A 19,142-nucleotide genomic window follows, 5' to 3' on the forward strand; every position below is an offset into this window, starting at 1 on the left:
ATGATAGCTTTCATTTCAGCATTTATGGCTGTTAGCCATTTATCTTTGTTCTCAGTCGCGATTGCTTGTGCATAGGAAACTTCTCTATTTCTAGATCCATTTATGGTACACGTGACTTCGTAGTTTGTCGGAAACAGCCTTATTCAGTAAGTCATGATAGGTTAAACAACTTTCAATGACTATGCTAGGATGTGTTGAAATGGACGATCTAAATCTTCCATACGGGGCATACTGTTAGTAGTTTAATCACAAGTAATACTTATTTTTGACGTGTGTCTTGTTATATTATCGGTGATATATAATACAGACTCTATCCTTCTCTATATAAAACTTTATTCTAAGTCTGAGACTTGTGGTGTCTTATTTATAGCCCGTAGACTATTTGCTTGCAACCAAAAGATTACATAATTGTGACATACACGATCCCCTTTTTTCTGATACAATTCTGTTATTCACAATTCTTCAACAAACACCTCTGACACAATACTTCAACACTCTTTAAAGTAATTTTAGACCCTCTGATGTTGAGTTACAAAATCATCCTTTTTTGTCCTTTTTATTGGTAACTGGATTGACATCAGGAAGCGTTAATCATTACTTCCTTGGGAAAAGGTTAAAGTGTGGTCTGTTGAAGAATTGTGTCAGAAGTTTTTGTTGAAGAATTGTGTTAGAGTGTTGAACTTGTTAAGCTATGTTGAACCATTGTGTTAGAGAAATGAGTGATCGTGTAAGACACAATGTAATCTGTTGGTTGCAAACAAATAGTCAAGGTGAGGAAATGCCCAAACATCCCGTATAGGTAAGTTGGGATATTTTGAATAATATGATACTACAACCACATGGGGTAAGGCTAAACAAACCATGTAATTATGAGTGGGTTATAAATAGGCTACTCTCAGTCTCAAACTTAGAATAAAGTGTTATATAGAATAGTATCGAGTCTGAATATATTACTGATAATATTATAAGACACACCTCAAAGATAAGTATTACTTGCAATTAAATTACTAACAGTATGACCCGTATAGAAGATTTGAAACGTCCATTTCAACATGGTCAAAACATTCGCATTCTTTTCAATAAGATATGCTTTGGATTATCTCTTTAGACAATTTTGGAATTGAATTGTATGACCTTCAACTACACTTGTGATATCTGTTCCTCTATTCTCTTTGATACGTTCTATGTAACTCAGAAAATGAAAGAAATGGTTTCATTATAATTTTTCATGCTGAGGTCTACTGCAAGACCCATATTAAATGAGAGGATGATTACAGGTAAATATTAGAGAAAAGGAAGATTGATGTTGATTGAAAGTGTACATGCAGAAGTTATATTGGACCACAACAGCCCAACTCTAGAGTTTAGTTACTCAACAGTAGTAACCCAATGTATCACCATTATTTAGTAATAGTAGCTCAATTTCTAAAAACGAAATAGCAGTAGAAGCACTCTCAAGTAGTATCGACAATAGCAATAGTAGTGGCAGTGGTAGTGGTAGAAGGTTTTAGTTTTATTTTTTGTTTTATTTGTAATTCAAGCAACATCCCAATATAATGACCTAATTAAACTTCAGGTTCAAACGTTAAATAATCAACGATAAGAATTCAGTAATCCATTTCAATTACTCTCTGAAGATATTTATTAACGAGGGTATCTGGTAGTTGTTTCATTGGAGAACGTTTCAGCACTGAACTTTCATCATCATCAACCCAAGATATTTTATTGGCTCTAGAATTCATTTGCTTAATAGTTTCGTGGGTATAACCATTCTCGTTCATCATACTTACAATTGATAGGTGCCATTCCAGAATAGACTGTGCACTTTCGGCCAAATCTTCAACAGTACTGTCAAGTTCTTCTGGTATCCTACCACTGAACCAAAGTGTTTCCAATGTTAAATAATTATTCTCAATCTTTTTGAAAAGAGACCTGTCAATTTCAGGTATGTTTCCTAATTGATACTCGAACCAAAGCTTGAGTGTGCCAGCATTTGGAATGCGACTAATGGTTTTATCAGCTGTGTGAAGATCTCGCTTTAATGCCCTGATTAACTTGCTTGCTAGCTTATAGTCAGAATAATTCGTAAGCCGTTTGCTTTGACATTGAAGAGATCTCCTCTCTGACTGTGTCAAAGTTAGGATATCAATCGAAAGAGTTCCTGAAGGACTATCTGTGTCAGTTTCAGACAGATAAACATCCTTCAAGTCCTCTTCATTTGGGGTCAAAATTGGCTCAATTTTCTGACTAACAGTTGGTAAACCAAATTTTACTTCAAGTACTTTTTTCATAGAGCAAGGGGTCGATGAAATTTCAGAAATCAATTGAGGTTCGAAGTCATCTGACTGAGTTGAAACATTCGAATTAGTTGCTCCTTCAAATTCTGAACTAACCTCTTTACATCGTCCGCCAACAACTACGGTCGCGCGCAGAACGCAATTGACGGCAGATGATTCCTTCGGGTCATCCAGGAGGTCATTCAAGGGTTGATGGCTATGGGGGAAGTCTATCTCGTCATGACAAACTTCCTTGGAGAACTCGACGGAAGAGGAAGACAAAGAAGAAGGAGAAGAAAAAGTTCCAGTCATCTCAACAACAGTCTTGGATACTACCTCAAAACCATTAGAAGAATCTTCAACATCATCGGTCTTTTCAGCTATGTATCTGTTCTCAGAAAAGAACAGACACATTTTCATAACACGGTACATACGTAAGTGACTGGAAAGTCTCATTACGGAATCACCAATGGCCTCGGGAACAACAGGCACGGTGAAATCAAATGGATAGTGGGAGAACTCCACAAAATCGGAGGAATAAACCAAAGAGTTAGCAGTTAAAGGGTCACTGTTGGTGGATGTGACACCAATGAGTGAAGAGCACTCGTTTGAGTTCAAAGACTCAGAATCAAAGAATGAACGATCGCATTCTAAGATGTCGGCGGCATCGCCAATTTTAAAAATACCTTCAGACTCTTCAAGGCGTGGGATTGCCGAAACAATGGAAGTAATTGTGTCCTCTTTATAGGAAGTAAAGGAGTGCTTGACAAAGTAGATGGTAGTAGTATATCCGAATGAAACGGATTTCTTGAGCAGGAAACTGGAATTAGCTGCTCCTTTCAAAGCACCAGCCCTAACATGATAAACAGCACAACTAGTGGCTGGAGTCATTTGAGAATTAGAAGAGTAGTCAAATAAGGTGGATGCTTCTGATATGGGTAAGGTGGTAGAGCCTGGACAAACTTCAATGGATGCCAAAGCTGCAGCGGTAGTTGGATAGACAGCTTCGTTTTCAGCAGGAAAAGAAGCTGGAGGTTGCACTTTCTTAGAAGAAAGTAAGCGGGTAAGATTTTTTACCTTGTTGAGAGCGGCTCTCAACTTTTTGGGCTTCTTCATCAGTAGCTCGGAAGCTTCATGGTGGCGCCAGACACGGGAGGTCAATGATTTGAACTTAAGGTTCAACTTTGTTAAACTCATGATAACAAACTTTGAACTCCAAAACTGTAGTGAAGGAAGAGAAGATGAAGGGTGTGATTTTATATGTATAGAAAATCTTGAGATTAATATGTGAAACCATTTTTTGCACCCAAAAATCCCAATTGCAGGAGCAAATTATGGAGACAATCAACTTTTATATTATAGTAGCTAGGCCGAAATTCAATTATTTTTACAAGCATTTAGAGTTGATATACTTTAAATTGAGGTATTTAGACCAGCATATGAGCTACTAGGTGATTTAGGATCATGGGTTTGTATATCTTTTGGCTCTTGCAGCAAGATCTACAAGGGTCCTTATTGTGTACAAAGAGTGTACATAATTTACGAGACCTGTGGGAGCGCGGTCCTACAAAGGATAAGGTCCTGATAACATTAGGTTGGAAAACAATGTCCGAAGTCGCCGATGTTCTCGCCGAAACATTCGCCGAAACATTCCACGTTTGTCGTAGGGCTAGTCATAAAGGCACCTGTGATCAGCGGGGATAATGAGGTTTCAACAAACTTAAGAGAAGCATAGGCCCTCTACTGCGAGGTATACATATGATTGTGATATATTGCAAAGGTGAGGTACATTGTAAACTTATAGCTAAAGTCAGACACCGTGCTAAAAGATTCTTCTGTCACGTTCTTTTATATGCTTTACCTCTTTTGCCATTTTCACATTAAAATGAATCCATTTTTAAGCTTGGATCAGAGTAGTGTCTGGTATTACTCGATACATGGTAACTAATGCGATTATTAGTTTGGTATATATTTGTAATCAAGCTACATGAGTGACAAATAGTGTACTGATATACAACTAGTTGCCAAAAATTTCCAAACGTGTTTTAATTACCACTTTTGGTTGTAATTGTAATTTGTGTATGATTGAATGGCCCCTACATTGCGCTTCGGATTCAGGGGTATGCCTCTTCATAACCTTTCAATTCTTACAAGAAAAGCGTAACTCCTGCACAGGTAGCGCGTGTTGATGTCATTTTATGAAGTCGGTTATTAATTCATACAAGTACTTTTTGTTTTTAGCCTTCACTATGGGAGTTGTCACTCATGGACGTGTTGATATTTAATTGGCTCTAGTAATATAACGTGTGTTTTTTAGTAATATTCAGATCAGGTAACAAGACTGATTACTTTATAGTTCACCAGGTTGCATTGTTGACGAATCTGTGACATAGTGTGAAGATTTGCAACAATTTGTAAAAAGCTCCATAGTATAACCACTTGCTTGGTTTCAACGACATATGATACATGGTTGGTTTCTACATTGTACCCTCAAATTTGAGTTGAGTATTTTTTTTGTTGCAGGGATTGGTCCTTGTATACGCCAACGAAGATTAGGACGTTAGATTTCCTCCGACTTTATTAGTAATATTACAAGTACAGACCCCTAGTAAATGACTGCAGCAACTTTGGGTTTCTCGGAATTGGATAATGGAGTGAGAAAACTTGACTGATATTTTCAAGCGAGTTTATACTCTCCTCTTGTTGATTTAGAAGGGAGTATGGTGTTATATTAGAATCAAATAGACTCGACTGTGAGTACACGAGTCACTAGGTTATATACTTCAAAAGTTTTACCTATGATAGTAAAATCGATATTTAGAGCACTTTTATAGAAAAGGTTGAACTTTGCTGGTAGGCTGGTCGCTCGCGTACATAAGGAGTTGGGGTAGTATGAAGCTTTATCAAAATATTTATCTAAATTTTGCTCTTGTTTTCTATGTCGATATAGAATCTGCACTGTGGCAATCCGATATCTAAAATTTGAAAACTGGCAGGTGCTCATATAAGCGGACTTTGATCAGGTATTAAGTGAAGTCATTCAAACTCCATTTCTGGCTCACCCGTTGTGCAGTTGAAATACTTGGGTTAAAAATTAGCTCTTTTCATACTTCGTATGTAAGCCATTATCTCATAATCATATTTATCAATTCCTTAGCGTTTTAGTTGGAATAAATAGCAACGTACTAGTGTCTGTACACAGTTGACATCAGCTACCTCTTTTCAGCCAGTTAGAGACTATTTGGCATCAATTTTCGACACCTCTATTAATGAAAGTTTAATGACAAATAATATCTTAGTTTTGATACAATAACGGGAAAATGAAACCGACACAGTTACACGGTTCTTCTCTAATTGTACATCAGATCGTTTGAAGGAGTATTATCTGAACATTTGCCCATTGGCGTCACCTTGAGATCTCCATAGACAGTTATAGTCTACGCTATTCTCTAACTTGAATAATCTCCACGCTTCTCGTATTTGATGGGGTTGTAATTGCTGTACATCATCCCCCGTATAATGCAAACGCGTGTCATCAACTTCCACTTCGATACCGGAATCCAATGACTTTAATATCTCACGCTTCTGATGCTTCTTCTCCTCTATATCTTCTGTCAACTTGGCCTTTGCCTCTCGCTCTTGTACTTCAAACCCCCTTGTGATTATATCACCAACAAACATCTTTGCCATACCACATATTGACGAAATAATACTCTGATGTACGGAATGACCAAGAACTCCATTACATAACTTCTTAATGCCTGGTCTGTTTATCCTCAGTCGCCTAAATGCTTCGTACCTTTCCATTTGATCGTTCGGCAAGTTTAGGATTAGAAGTTGTTGTTTTCGTTCCTCATCTAAATTTTTGTCAAACTTCATTTCTTTCATCTTCTTATATTCCTTCACTAGTTCTTCATCTTCTGCTGCTACAAGATCTTCACTTGTTATTGATATGTTGTCTGAATTAGAATCAGAGTCCTCCTCGTTGTCTGAGTTACCACTTTCATTTTGCTTATCTTTTGAGCGCTCAAATGCTTCAAAAAAAACACGCCATATCAATTCTTCATCTTCCTCATCCAAGCTTACATCGCTATCATAATTGCTACTCTCGTTTTCGCTCATTCTTACTGAAGGTATACCACTTACTATGTATATGACAGCTTTAATTTTTCATGTTGCTTGAAACTAATCTGATTGTCACGTGACTTAGAGGCGAATGTCTCGCGAAGAGTAGAACTCTAAATTCACAAGGTCGTGTATGACGCGTAAAATGTAAGCAACATTGGGGCCTTAGAAATACCAAGCAGTTATGTGATGTCAGGATGTAGTTGAAATAAATGTACTACTTGCTTAAAACAAACCAAATATCAGGTGCATGGTTTTACTAGTCATAATATTTGTATTTCCAACTTGAATAATATGTTCTTTTTCTTTAGTTATCGGATTGTAAGGATTTCAGATGTTCTGGCCTACACCCAACTCGTCTTGGAATTCCTAATCTTCGATATTATTCATACGCAAGAAAATTGCAGCACTGAGAAATCTGTAGTTACTTGTAACCTTATGTTGAATGATCAATAAGCGCCGTAATTATTCATATTCAACTTTAATTTCTCACTTCCTGTTTTCTCCTTGTCTGACATTTACCTATTTAGGTAATAAATGGCATATAATTATGTCAATATTTCACATGTGGGATAGGTTTATACTATGATACAACAATTCACTGAGTGTAAGTACAGAGGCTTTGATACCGATTGTAGCAATGCTATTACAAATAGATGTTGTATAAAGAATATTACAAATATTATAATTATAATAGGTATCAGATAGAAATTGTATTTCTATTCTCGTGGCAGTTCTATATTTCGATATCCCCAACTACATCATCAACTCCATCGTCTCCATCGTCATCATCAATCATAGCATCATCACTATATTCATCCATGAATAATTCCTCGTCATCATCAAATTCTTCATCAGAGCCAATCAATTCACTTTTATTTTTCCTCCTTGAGTTATTACTGAAAGAAAGTCTTCTTCCTCCATTTATCATGTTGTAATGAATCTTATTTATCCCATTCAAGTAAAGAAATGCAACTCTCTTCTTTTTCTTATTGTATATAAACCAGTAATAACTCCACATGGTTTGATAAGGGTAGTTTAGATCCTCAAAAATGGTTTGATCGGACGGCTGGAATTCAAATATTTGGCATTGTTCATACATTGCACTATGGCTGTGATTAGGAATTCCTGTGTGAGAGCCATAGAAATGCGCATTATTATCTCTGTTTCCTGGTGACGTTGAAATACTATTCTGCCTTGATGATTTCGCAGGTCCTAACAGAGGGGAATTTGTTGATGGTAAGAAATTCATGTACAGATTTATGGTATCCCAAATCCAGTTTAAGATAGTTGCATCCTTTCCTAAAGACATCATGAGATTGTTGAAACGGGTCATGAGCTCTTCATAATGATTTATCCTGTGGAAATTCTCTGTTGTTGGTTGTAAATTAGAAAAGTCATGATCTGGATAACAGCTATTCAAAATAGCTATTAGATAGGCAAACGTCTTCCTTGTAGTCACATTCTCAAGAGGACCAAATGGAGACTCGTTTAAACCAGGTTCCAAATTATCACTCTGTTCAAGCTGAATATCATTATTCTCTTGTGGGGCGATTGTTTCAGTAAGGGCGCTAGTTGTCGTGGCTGAAGATACAGAACCTCTCTTGAACGTTATCAGGACGTTACTACCACGTCTTTCCACAACATAACTTCCCCTCCTTCCATCTGGCTCAACGATTGTACTAGTTGTACTTGTTGCAGGCGAAGAGGCAACTGAGCTACCATATATGGAGTTCATGGAATACTGCCTCTCTCTTTCAAGTGACCTCGAAAACTGATTATCTTTGATTATCTGGTCCAAGTGTTTATCAATAGTCTTAAACAACTTTCTATCTGTGCCAATTGGTTTGGTTGTGAATAAATCACAACCCCCATTGATTACTATACTATTATCCAGTGAGTCGAATCTGAGTTCTTTATTAACGAACTCTATACCAACTTCATCGAGAAACTATATCATCATGAGTTAGTACGTCAGTTATTGGGCGTTATGTAACTTTTATAGTAATCCGCGTGGTTCAGTTACCTAATAAAAGTCGACACTTGTGCGACTACCCCCAATCCCGAACTAGAGTCAACACGGCAATTACCTGATTCACACATACCTTCATGTTGTTCTGCAGCTGTTGACTTGCAGATCGTGTATGTAACGTTTAAACCTCTTTTTTAGGAATGCTTATTGGGTAAACTTCTTGGTTACGGTGGTAATCAATTTATCACCGCACTTATCTACCACGAATTTGGTGTTGGACAATCTTGGTATTGATTTCCAATTTGTGTGACCAAGGTTGTTGTTTGTATGCAGGTCTGACTCGGGGATTCACTGTCAGATCAAAGGCATCATAGAACCCATCAAAGCAAATGCTTTAACCTAAGTCGTTCAAAGCCATTAAGACTTCTTGACCTCGGAGATTCCTGCGGTTTCAATAAGAAATGGGATTTTGCTGTAATTACTAGTATTGCAGGTAACAAATGGGGAGCTGGCCACTCGACAGTACCGTTCAATTTGCCAACCTCCAATAATTGAATCAAGACTCCTCAAAGGTTTTCTTTGGGTATTTAGTCGAGAAGAATTATCCGATTGTGAAATGGCCACGTCATCCTTATAAATAGGTTTGTAGGTTTTAATCAAAAGAATTCGGTTTCTAACAAACCGCGACCAAGGGTATCCAAGTGTAGGCACTTGCTTTTTCGTCACCATCCCAGTGTATGAGTGTAGCTCATCGAGCATTTGCATCTGCTCTGAAGTACTCAATCTATGCAGACTTGATTGCATTTCATCAACCTTTGACCTTTTTGACGGTGGTTCATCTAAATTCTCAAAAATTGAACCCATTAAGGCTTCTTGTAAATCCAACGATCGATTAAAATTCACCTGGAGCAGTGATTCAGGGTGACAGCTATTATAGGCAGTAGAATTATCCCAGCCAGAATACAACCCAATTTGGCAGTCTAGGTCAAGAGCATTACTGGTTACACAGTCTTCAAAAGGAGTTGAATAGTCGCTCACTTGATTTGCAACAACAATCGCAATATGGTATTCCCTTGCTAACCTCAGAAGATAAGAATATAATCCATGCACATATTGCTGTTTCGATTGTCTATCGGTATATTTTGCATCAGATTTAAAGAATAAATTTCGCATTTGGTCATGCTCGTGTTCGAAATGCTTAAGACCTTCACAATTCAACTGTTTCTGTTGCTCCAGCAATTGTCTTATCAAATAATCAGATGGGGTGATCGCGTCATCTCGACGTAAATGGTGAGATATACTGTCAATTATTACACACTTAATTCCCCCTTCAAGCAATTTTATTGGCAATTGAGTATATAGAATATGATCCTGATATTCTAAATCTGGGCAGTATATGTACGAAACATTATTCAATATGGGCTCCTTTGCCTCCGTCTTTGGTATCATATCACTCATTCGTCGTGTTTCCAATGGGGCCTCAGTAGTTATTACGATGCACGGTTGGATTCTTAACGCCAAATTTAAAAGAAATTGTGACTTACCGGAACCACTTGCACCAACTACTTCCGTCACATCCCCATAAATTATTCCTCCTCCTAATTGTGCGTCCAAGGATGGTAAGCCTGTCGATACATGTAAATCGATTTGATTCTTATCTAATTTCCTTTCAGAACATTGAATAAGTAGTCGGAGTTTGGCCAAGTACTCACCTACTTCTAAAGCCGAGCGACCCACCCTTCTTGCAACCTGACAGGCATTACCCATCAAAAGTAAGTCCATGCATGTTAACCCATGCAAAACTAACAACTCATGTAGCCTAGGGAACTCTGTTTCCAAGCAGTCCAGTCCAGTCTGTTCGTAAACATCCATGAAAAACTATAATAATTACAGCAATCCTAAGGTTCCAATTGGCGATATAAATGTTTGTATGATCAGCGAAAAAGCATCAACAGTTCTGAAGCGTATTTCTTCAATTGCCAGTGTTTCATCGAAGATTGTTCTATGACTCAAATGTTCGCATCTTGGGAAGACGCGATACAACACATATAAATCTTTCAGCGGAGCCACATAAGATAAAATACGTTAGAAGAGTGAGTGTTGTATGTTGAGTGGTACTCTTCACTTACAAACTGGTAGAGTAGCCTATAGCATTTAAAGTTGTTGTAGGGCATATTTTTGTCTGTGCTATGGAAATCAACATCGGTTTACACGTAGAAATACAAAAGTGGGTAGTTGTGTGAGAGTATGAAAGTCAGCTATAGTATAATTGGGTAAAACAAACACTAAACCAAGATTAATATTTTTATGCTTCTCAAGCAGCTTCTAAAGGTAAATCTAAAAAATCGATGCCGCTCTATCAACAAAGAACGTTTTGGACTTGAGCATACGAACAATGAAATTAGGAACACTCCAGCCAGATATCATACCTACTCCTCCATCTCTAGAAATTGGAATTATAATGGTATCCTTCATTTTGTTTTCATTGTACTCAACTAAATTGGTGCCTTTAAATAAGTGTCCTAATGTGGCCTTAAGGACTGGAACTTGCCTCTTGTCGATCTCTATTAGCGTATTATCACCAATGTCGGCTATATCACCAAAAGCGAGAACATTGCCATATCCCTTCACCATCAAGTGACTGTCAACCACTACAAATCCTTTATCATCAAGGACTGAAGCTGGTAAGAAGTGCGAGTTTGGCTTGTTACCAAAAGTGGGAATGACGAGGTCGAATTGCAAAGTAGTACCGTTGCTCAAATTGACCAGGTTTTCATCAAAATTTTGAACCTTTAAGTCATTTATAATCTCCACATTCAAATCCTTCAACTTTTTGGCTGCTTTTTCAGATAATTTGGAAATAGCACTCATAGGAGAAACACCTCCAGAAATCAAAGTAACCTTCTTAGTACCAAGTGAACCGATTTCACCAGCTACCTCGACACCAGTTACTCCTCCACCGACAATACCCACGGTTCCAGAAGAAGAAAGTCTTGAGGCGTAACTTAATAATGTAGTTTTGGAGGTTTCACAATCACCATTCATTTTAAATGCCGGTGATTTCGATTGGGATCCTGATGCCACAATCAAATAGTCAAACACGAGAACTTCACCACTCTTAGTAGTGACGGTCTTAGCAGCTAAATCAACAGAATCTGCAAAATCGTTAACGATCGTGCATCGCTCATACAAGGTTGAGCCAAGGACCTTTTTGAGAGGGATTATGAGCTGATCAACGATGTTGGACTCTATGAGAGCCCTTGGGGATGCAACGTTAAAGAAGACACTGGATGAAGGAGTCACCATAGTCACTTCAACAATTGGGTCTATCTCCAATGTAAGCTTAGCAGCTTTGGTAGCAGCATAGGAACCACCGATGATAATAACCTTAGTCATCTCCAATTATTGAGTGCATTCAATATTAGCAATATTTTGCAGAAGAATATTGTCAAACTCCGAGTAAATAACTGTCTTCTAAAGAAAACTTCAGCTGCTATTTATCGTATCATCACTTATTAACATGGAATCGATTTTTTTAGTATCAGATTAGCCTATTGTTTTTTTTTTTTGAAGTCTTGGTATTGGTGTTGATAAATCGTGTATATAGATATGACCACAACATAGTATTTATGAACTCTTTTACCAAAATAGGCAATAGCCGTACAAAGGGAGACGCAATTGCAATAGAATTGGGTATTAAAGCCGATTGCAATAGAGTACTAAAGGCTAGTGACGCTTAGCTGATGGCTGATAAGCAGCCTGACAAACACCTGGTTTCTGACAAATGGTGTTGGTGCTACGGCTATAAGTCCGTATTATTATTGACTCTAAGGAATAAGAGAATGTGCGGACTTCGGTGCGATAAAGCGAAATAAAATCCCAAATCTACCAGCTATACATTGCATGTTATACATAGTATAATACATGTGAATAACAAACACATAAGCTAAATTTTCGTAACACGCATCTACTGTCATTCTAAACACAAACCATCAACATTAAACCTCACCCTGCTTTAGATAATACAGTCGCCACCATTCGACTATACGAGTCACTCATATTTGCATCAATAATCAGTTATCTTGACTGAGAATTGCAGTCGTCTAGGGGAACTCCATGTTCCTACTCTTAACAATGTTCACATAATGTTTTTAACATCCTGTATATTCCTTAATTTTAGTCAAAACCGTAAGAAATAAAATGTTATCCACACCAAGACAGGACTCCTGATCTACAGTTTAAGAAGTCGATCGAACTCGAAATTCATAACGCAACTCCTTAAACAGTAGTATGTTTCATGGATAATTGTTGGGGCTTGATTTCATACTACAAGTTATAGGTTAGGCAGGAATGTAAAGGATAAGCTACTTATTTATTACCCTGGCCTCAATTCATTTCAAGGGTGAGACTATTTAGTGGTGACCACCAGAGATGAAGAACCACTTATCAACTGACTTGTCAATAGGAGCAGCTGCCAATGGAGAAGGAGCAGGGATCTCTTCTGCAACAGAGGTAGAGTAAGATGGGGTGGTGGTCAAGGTGGAGTTAGTCAAGTCAATATCCTTAGGGTCAATTTCACCCTTGATCAACTTTTCCCAAGCTTCAGCACATTCAGTAATAATAGCTTCAGCGTACTTCTTGTTCTTACATTCACCACTGAAAGCGAATTGGTTTTCTGGCTTTCCATCTGGAATCTTGTAAATTCTGAACCATTCATTAGTAGCTCTAAGTAAACCGGGCAAGTGAGTGTCGACATCTTCAATGTCGTTTAACTTAGGAGCCAATGGATCGTTGACGTCAATGACAATAACCTTCCAGTCAGTTTCACCTTCATCCAAAAGAGCCATGACACCTAAGACCTTGACTTGCTTAACTTGACCAACGTGGGCAACTTGTTCACCAATTTCACAAACATCCAATGGATCGTTGTCACCAACAGCCTTCGTTTCAGGGTGGGAAACGTTAGGGTTTTCCCAAGTTTGAGGGAAAGCACCGTAATTGTGGATGTAACCATGGTGAGGGAAACAGTTACGAACAAATCTCAATTTACCCTTCTTGGTATCTTGAATAATTGGGTTCAACTTTTGTTCCTTGGAGATTTCCAACTTGGCGTTGGTCCATCTTGGGACTTCAACGATCATGTTCAAGATAGTCTTTTCCTTGTTGGCATATAAAGGAATGTCATGGAAAGGGGACACTGGAACACCATTTTGTTCAATGAAGACCTTGTAATCCAAGGTGTTAGCAGCTCCGATTTGACGTGTGGTGTAAGACATGACTGGGATTTCTTGGGTTGAATACCTGAAAAGTTTAGAAAGAAGACGTCCAGTGTGTTTGTTGGATCATTTGAGAAACACACCAGTCAACAAATCTCCCTTGCAAAAAACTTTTAGTCCGGTATACGACACTCCGGGGAAATCACAAAATAGTTATGTTCAATTAGATCACGTGAATTGTCGTGAGCATTCTGTTTTCTGGTTCTTAATCCTTTGGGTTCCTTCTTTATAGAATGTGGGGATGGTTGAATGTTTCATTTAGCAAAAACCCTGGGTATCACCAGTAATATTCCGTATCACTCGCTTTATAATGAATTCAATAACGCTGGCTGATAAAGTATTCATCTCTGCCTTTTTCCTTAAGACTAGACCACGACAAAGCTCACGTTTCCATTGACAACGTGGGGTGAGTGTGTGCTCGCCATCATTCAAATAAGATTCCCATCTCAGTAATTGCCCAATAGCAATTCTTGCATCTCTTTCCGAAATAGTTTGAAAAATACGTTCTTCAAAATCAACTAAGAATGTTCCACAGTAGACTATAGGAATCCCATGTAAATAGTATTGATTCATGATAGATATACCATAAACATCACTATCAACGAACCCAAGAACTGGAACGTTTGGAAGTCTGGAGTGTAAGGCTTTTGTGAACCTCAAAGTGAGTCTATCAGGAAAACCTTTCCCTGTGATAACTACCAAACTGAGACCAATGGTATTTTCTTTAAGATATGCTATCAAGGACTGGAAAACAGCATCCTTTTCAAGAATCACTATTGCTTGGGGTTTTTCCAATAAAATTTGTGGGTTTTGCAACCACTGGCTGAAATCAAAGGGTATAAGTTCAGTATGTGACATGCAATACACAAGGCCCTTTTGTGAAGGGTATATTTTCAAATCATCCATTGTGACTCCAAGACTCTCCATCATCAATAGAATATACCTATTAGCATTATTCTGGTTTCTCTGAAAGAGCTCTACGTCTTGATAGTATATATCCCTAAAAGTAGTAGTCAGACTTTTTGCAACATGCTCAATTAACCAAGCTGTCAACTTTACGACCACAGTAAACTTTGTACCACGGTCCTTTCGTAATGTATATTGATGTAATAAGCTTAATCTAGGTGATTCATTTCCTAATTCAATTATGGTGGCAATTATGGCTTCTTTACTTAGGCTTTGATTAATCTTATCCCAAAACGCTTCTAATTTTCCCAAAACAGTGCTACAAAGGGTCAGAAACTAGACAAAATGTGATTGGCATCCTATGTAATTGACATACAAGTTTTTCGACAGTTCAAGCAGAATACTTTCTATCATGTTTGTTGTTATTTCCGATTAATGATTGCTTGTTTAAAGGGATACGATATAATCCCTAACACCAAAGATTTTTTACGAGCAAATCAAAACCTACACATAACCATATAGGTCGGAGATAAAAAAGTTACTATGAGTTACAAACAAATACCAGTTTCAGTTTCCAAAAGCACAGCGAACGGGCTTATATGTCATAAGAACTAATTAGATCTGGGTTGGCCGTACTTGCTCTTCTTATTCGAACTAAGGACGCTCGTATCGTATGAGGCTGGAATTGCGAACGTGTGAGGGGGTGGCGGGGCTATGTAGTAGCGAGAACTATAGATTGGTAGAGTAAAATCTGGCATATAAGAGCTATAAATTCTTTGGATGATGGTACTTGCTAACGGAATTCTTGACGAAATGGCAAATCACCATAAGTATTCTTTTATCTTTATTATCAAAGTAACTGGCAAAGACTTACAGGTAAATTTCACTCACGTTAACTTGATTATAGATTTGAATTTCTGAGTAGTGAGTTGAAGAAGTTCTTTTATATTCTAGCTGCCAACAAAAATAACTCAGTAACTTTCCAAATTATTCTAAACAGTTTACAACTTAAAAATGTACATTGACAAGAGAGACTTTACAACCAACTCATGGGGTAGTAATAGCAGTGCAAGATGGGCGTTTTTTGTTATATTTTTTGTTGCTATTCTTATCATTATATTGGGTACAATGAGAGTCAATAAACGGAGATCGAGACATGGTATTCAACCGATCTACGGTACACGATGGATTACTCCTCCCTCATACTATCAAAGTCAGAATCAGTACGACAATGGTCAAAGAGGAGGAGAGACGACGTTTGTACCCGAATACACTGAACGAGCTAATGAAAACGATATGGGTTATTATGATAATACAGGTACATTTGTACCCAATCCTAATGCCAAGGCAACAGGCACCACCACAGTTACAAATTTGCCTTCAGAACCAGAAGCATCCCATCAAAGACAATATTCTGTGACGAGTGGACATGTCCCTGCTCAAGATATTGACGATCATGAATTGTACAGTCGTCCCGACGGACCCCCTCCCGGCCAACTGCCACAGGCTACAGGGAGCAATGATCTGGCAACTGACGTAGGCCGACCATCAGTACCTCCTCCACATTTGCAAACTACTGGTGTCTATACATATGGAGGCACAAGTTCAGAATCAACTACAGATAATTCGAAGAGTACGGATGACCCGGGGGCACCTTCATATCCTCCACCTAACGTTGGTGGAGGAAAATAAATGAATTACCATTAGGATTAACTATTTCATATTACTTCCGATGTTACAGTGAGTTGAGATTCCCATTAAATTAGAGAGCTTTTATATAAAGTAATGTGCTGATAGGGACCATACTAGGAACCGCTGAACCTGGCTTAATGGTCTTGGTAGAGAATTAATAGTAACTTGCTTAGTCAAACAAGGTAGATATTAAGTATTAATACATGTGAAACATTCTCTTGTTACTGCACTTCGTATATATCTGAGAGTTTTAAGACTTCTACTGTAGCTACGGCAGACTAGTTTACGCTTGAGAGCAATCAAACATCAGACTTTAGAATAATATCTCATTCAACGATAAAGGCTTGGTAGTTTCATCGATGAAAAATCATGGTTTCTTCATGACAGATGTCAGTTCAAATAGGATGATAGGCGTAAGGATAATTTTGCATTGGTGATTTGAGCCACATGTTATGTGGTACTCTTTGATCCTCAGTGTTAATCTCAAAGGTAGTCCAAATATCATGTACACTTCACATAATGCTGATTTTTGAAGCCATATGCAAATTATATGATTACTGAGCACGTAAAAGTCTAGAATCTTGAGGAGATATCCTGAATGTTCTTATTAGGGTGTTAATTTCTATGAATGCTACATGATATTTTATATACTGTTTAACCAAATAGAATCATGTTCTATTCTTGGTTAGAAATATCAAACATTCAACTAGTCCAGATCTTAGAATGAAAATTGAAGTCAACTTGGTGTGTGAGCTGTGTAAATAGAGTCCTAATTTGGTAGTGAGATTACTTAACATCAAGAGCTGCCTACATGAAGGTAGTGCATTTATACCAGAAAACATTGTGTAACATTGATTCTAAACACCTTTGTAAGGAATATATGTAGCTTGTTATTCATGAAGGATATAATGTTCGAGGTCTGGGCAAAACCCTATGATAGTTTCTAGAGAAATTAATTTTTTGGGACTATATTTTATGGGACTAGGTATCATGTATAGAAAAAGCTAAAGATCAGAGGTCGGTCTTAAGAAGTCTTTCCTTATGTCGTACAGTGTAAGATAACAATAATAATAGAACGAAACTTAAAGCTAGAGAAGGGGAATCTGGCTATACTGAACCTCTAACAACATTAGTTTCAATAAAGAAAGATCAATTTAACGATAGTCCAATAATAAAACTAGTTAACTTCTTGTAGATGATCTTTTTGTAAGAACAACAACCCTCAGCCTTGAAAAATATTTGACAGGTTTCCATGACAGATTACTACATCTTAGGAACATAATCTGTACTGAATTTTAGCCAGATGAGGTTGGTTGACACTCTCAATATCGGACTTAGCGTGAGAAACAAAGAGATTAATTCAGGTGGTAAGAGAAAGTTGATCACTGTGGGAAAGAACAAGAATGCTTTTTACAAGTAAAAGAGAAGGGACCTTAATCCGCTTTTTTGCAACTACTTTTTATTGTATCAGTAGCTACACAAGTTTAATCTGAAAGATTACTTTTCTATTTTCAAGAATAGTATACAAGATTGTACGTCGGTTTCCACTGCTCGTCGGTTACATTAGGGACGCCACTCGTAATAACCTTCTTCAATAATAGTAGACTTGATTGTTAAAAAAGTAATTTACAATAGACGATTCCTTTCACTTTTTGGTCATGTATGACCATTATATTAGTTCAACATTATGTTAAAATCCAGCAGTAATGCATTCAAGACTCGATCCCTTTATATAATCTTTCATTGAAAGACAGTAATATCCCCGAACTACAGATATCGAGTCACCGACTACTTTTACAACGGTGGAGGGCCGAGATGTCCCACCCAACAGAGTTGGACAGTACACGACATGCATTACATATTCACATACGTAACAGTTGATCATTACATTTTTCTACTAATGCAAACTAATGGACAAGTCACAATTTACAGTTGATTCTTGAATTACCGTATACAGAGCTAAGCAAAGATAGAACAACAACCCTCTTATACGTACGTAACCGCAACTACCTATTAAACGATCCTATCCAATGTTAAGTTTTTCACTTACTTGCCTTGTAGAGTAATTATCAGGTTCTTGTCACTTTTCTCTTGTGGTCATGAGCCCTAATGGTAACCTTTAATTATTAGTCTAGCATGTGACTTTGGTAGAGAGAACGATTTTGTTTCATGTTGTTACAAGGTGTTGGTTTTAAACGATGACCGGACGGCTGTGACAGAAAATTTCATGTACATAGGCAGAACAAATTAATTATTACAGTATGACAAACAAACTAAAATCAAAAAGTAGTGTATAGTAATACAAACCATTAGATTATACTATGCAGCTTCAAACATAAAGAGACTACTTAATGTCTAATAATAGTCTGGAATTTCCCCATTAGTAGATATGTTCATGTTTATCAAAGGTAATAACCTGTTGAGGAAGAAGCAACTTTTGTTGTTGTGACGGTACTACACACTACTTGACTCAAATTCCAAAACTTAAGGGGTTGAAGCTGGTGTTCCGAGCCGATTTCAGAATGAAGGGGGTTGAAAGCAATACTACACGGGAAATGTTACTGGAATAAAAGTTGCTAGCATTTTACTTACCAAATAATCACCAGGAACCTCGTGAATGGAATCAACGTGAAAAATGGCGTAGCTTGTGTTTAACTTAAGAGTTCGTGTTTAAAGGTGTACTGTTTAACCACACTTACTTTTTAAAGTCGAATGAAAAAATGGCCCTGAAAGGATCATATGCGTAGCAGGAAGAGTCGAGAAATCCCCGGATTTGTTACACTTTTATGCCTCTACTTCTTTTGGAACTACCTTCGAATTGACGCACATTACGGTGGGAAACCCCATATTTATGTTTCAATAGTGTGTCATTACCTCAGGGCGCTTAAATTGTGT

General features: G+C 37.5%; 7 protein-coding genes across 7 annotated transcripts; 1 reads left to right on the plus strand and 6 right to left on the minus strand.

Moving 5' to 3' along the window:
• Window positions 1-1,607: 1,607 nt before the first annotated feature.
• On the minus strand, window positions 1,608-3,473 carry KQ657_001058 (uncharacterized protein; the record flags this gene model as incomplete). Its single annotated transcript, XM_043191870.1, has 1 exon — window positions 1,608-3,473. The coding sequence occupies one exon, from the start codon at window positions 3,471-3,473 to the stop codon at window positions 1,608-1,610; it is 1,866 nt and encodes a 621-aa protein (XP_043048502.1).
• Window positions 3,474-5,657: 2,184 nt separating this feature from the next.
• Window positions 5,658-6,398, minus strand: TAF11 (transcription initiation factor TFIID subunit 11 family protein; the record flags this gene model as incomplete). Its single annotated transcript, XM_043191871.1, has 1 exon — window positions 5,658-6,398. One exon carries the CDS (start codon window positions 6,396-6,398, stop codon window positions 5,658-5,660), a length of 741 nt encoding a protein of 246 aa, XP_043048503.1.
• A 739-nt stretch (window positions 6,399-7,137) lies between these two features.
• MAF1 (RNA polymerase III-inhibiting protein) lies at window positions 7,138-8,512 on the minus strand (the record flags this gene model as incomplete). The annotated part of the gene is made up of 3 exons (XM_043191872.1): window positions 7,138-8,026; window positions 8,330-8,352; window positions 8,507-8,512. The coding sequence occupies 3 exons, from the start codon at window positions 8,510-8,512 to the stop codon at window positions 7,138-7,140; spliced, it is 918 nt and encodes a 305-aa protein (XP_043048504.1).
• Window positions 8,513-8,790: 278 nt separating this feature from the next.
• Window positions 8,791-10,245, minus strand: RAD57 (putative DNA-dependent ATPase; the record flags this gene model as incomplete). Its single annotated transcript, XM_043191873.1, is given in 2 exon segments — window positions 8,791-10,227; window positions 10,240-10,245. The coding sequence occupies 2 exon segments, from the start codon at window positions 10,243-10,245 to the stop codon at window positions 8,791-8,793; spliced, it is 1,443 nt and encodes a 480-aa protein (XP_043048505.1).
• A 465-nt stretch (window positions 10,246-10,710) lies between these two features.
• On the minus strand, window positions 10,711-11,769 carry KQ657_001062 (uncharacterized protein; the record flags this gene model as incomplete). The annotated part of the gene is made up of 1 exon (XM_043191874.1): window positions 10,711-11,769. The coding sequence occupies one exon, from the start codon at window positions 11,767-11,769 to the stop codon at window positions 10,711-10,713; it is 1,059 nt and encodes a 352-aa protein (XP_043048506.1).
• A 1,016-nt stretch (window positions 11,770-12,785) lies between these two features.
• On the minus strand, window positions 12,786-13,649 carry IPP1 (inorganic diphosphatase; the record flags this gene model as incomplete). The annotated part of the gene is made up of 1 exon (XM_043191875.1): window positions 12,786-13,649. One exon carries the CDS (start codon window positions 13,647-13,649, stop codon window positions 12,786-12,788), a length of 864 nt encoding a protein of 287 aa, XP_043048507.1.
• A 1,920-nt stretch (window positions 13,650-15,569) lies between these two features.
• On the plus strand, window positions 15,570-16,247 carry KQ657_001064 (resistance to Congo red protein; the record flags this gene model as incomplete). The annotated part of the gene is made up of 1 exon (XM_043191876.1): window positions 15,570-16,247. The coding sequence occupies one exon, from the start codon at window positions 15,570-15,572 to the stop codon at window positions 16,245-16,247; it is 678 nt and encodes a 225-aa protein (XP_043048508.1).
• Window positions 16,248-19,142: the final 2,895 nt, after the last annotated feature.

Source organism: Scheffersomyces spartinae, assembly GCF_019049425.1.
Source record: "Scheffersomyces spartinae strain ARV_011 chromosome Unknown scaffold_14, whole genome shotgun sequence".
Lineage (NCBI taxonomy): Eukaryota > Fungi > Ascomycota > Pichiomycetes > Serinales > Debaryomycetaceae > Lizanozyma > Lizanozyma spartinae.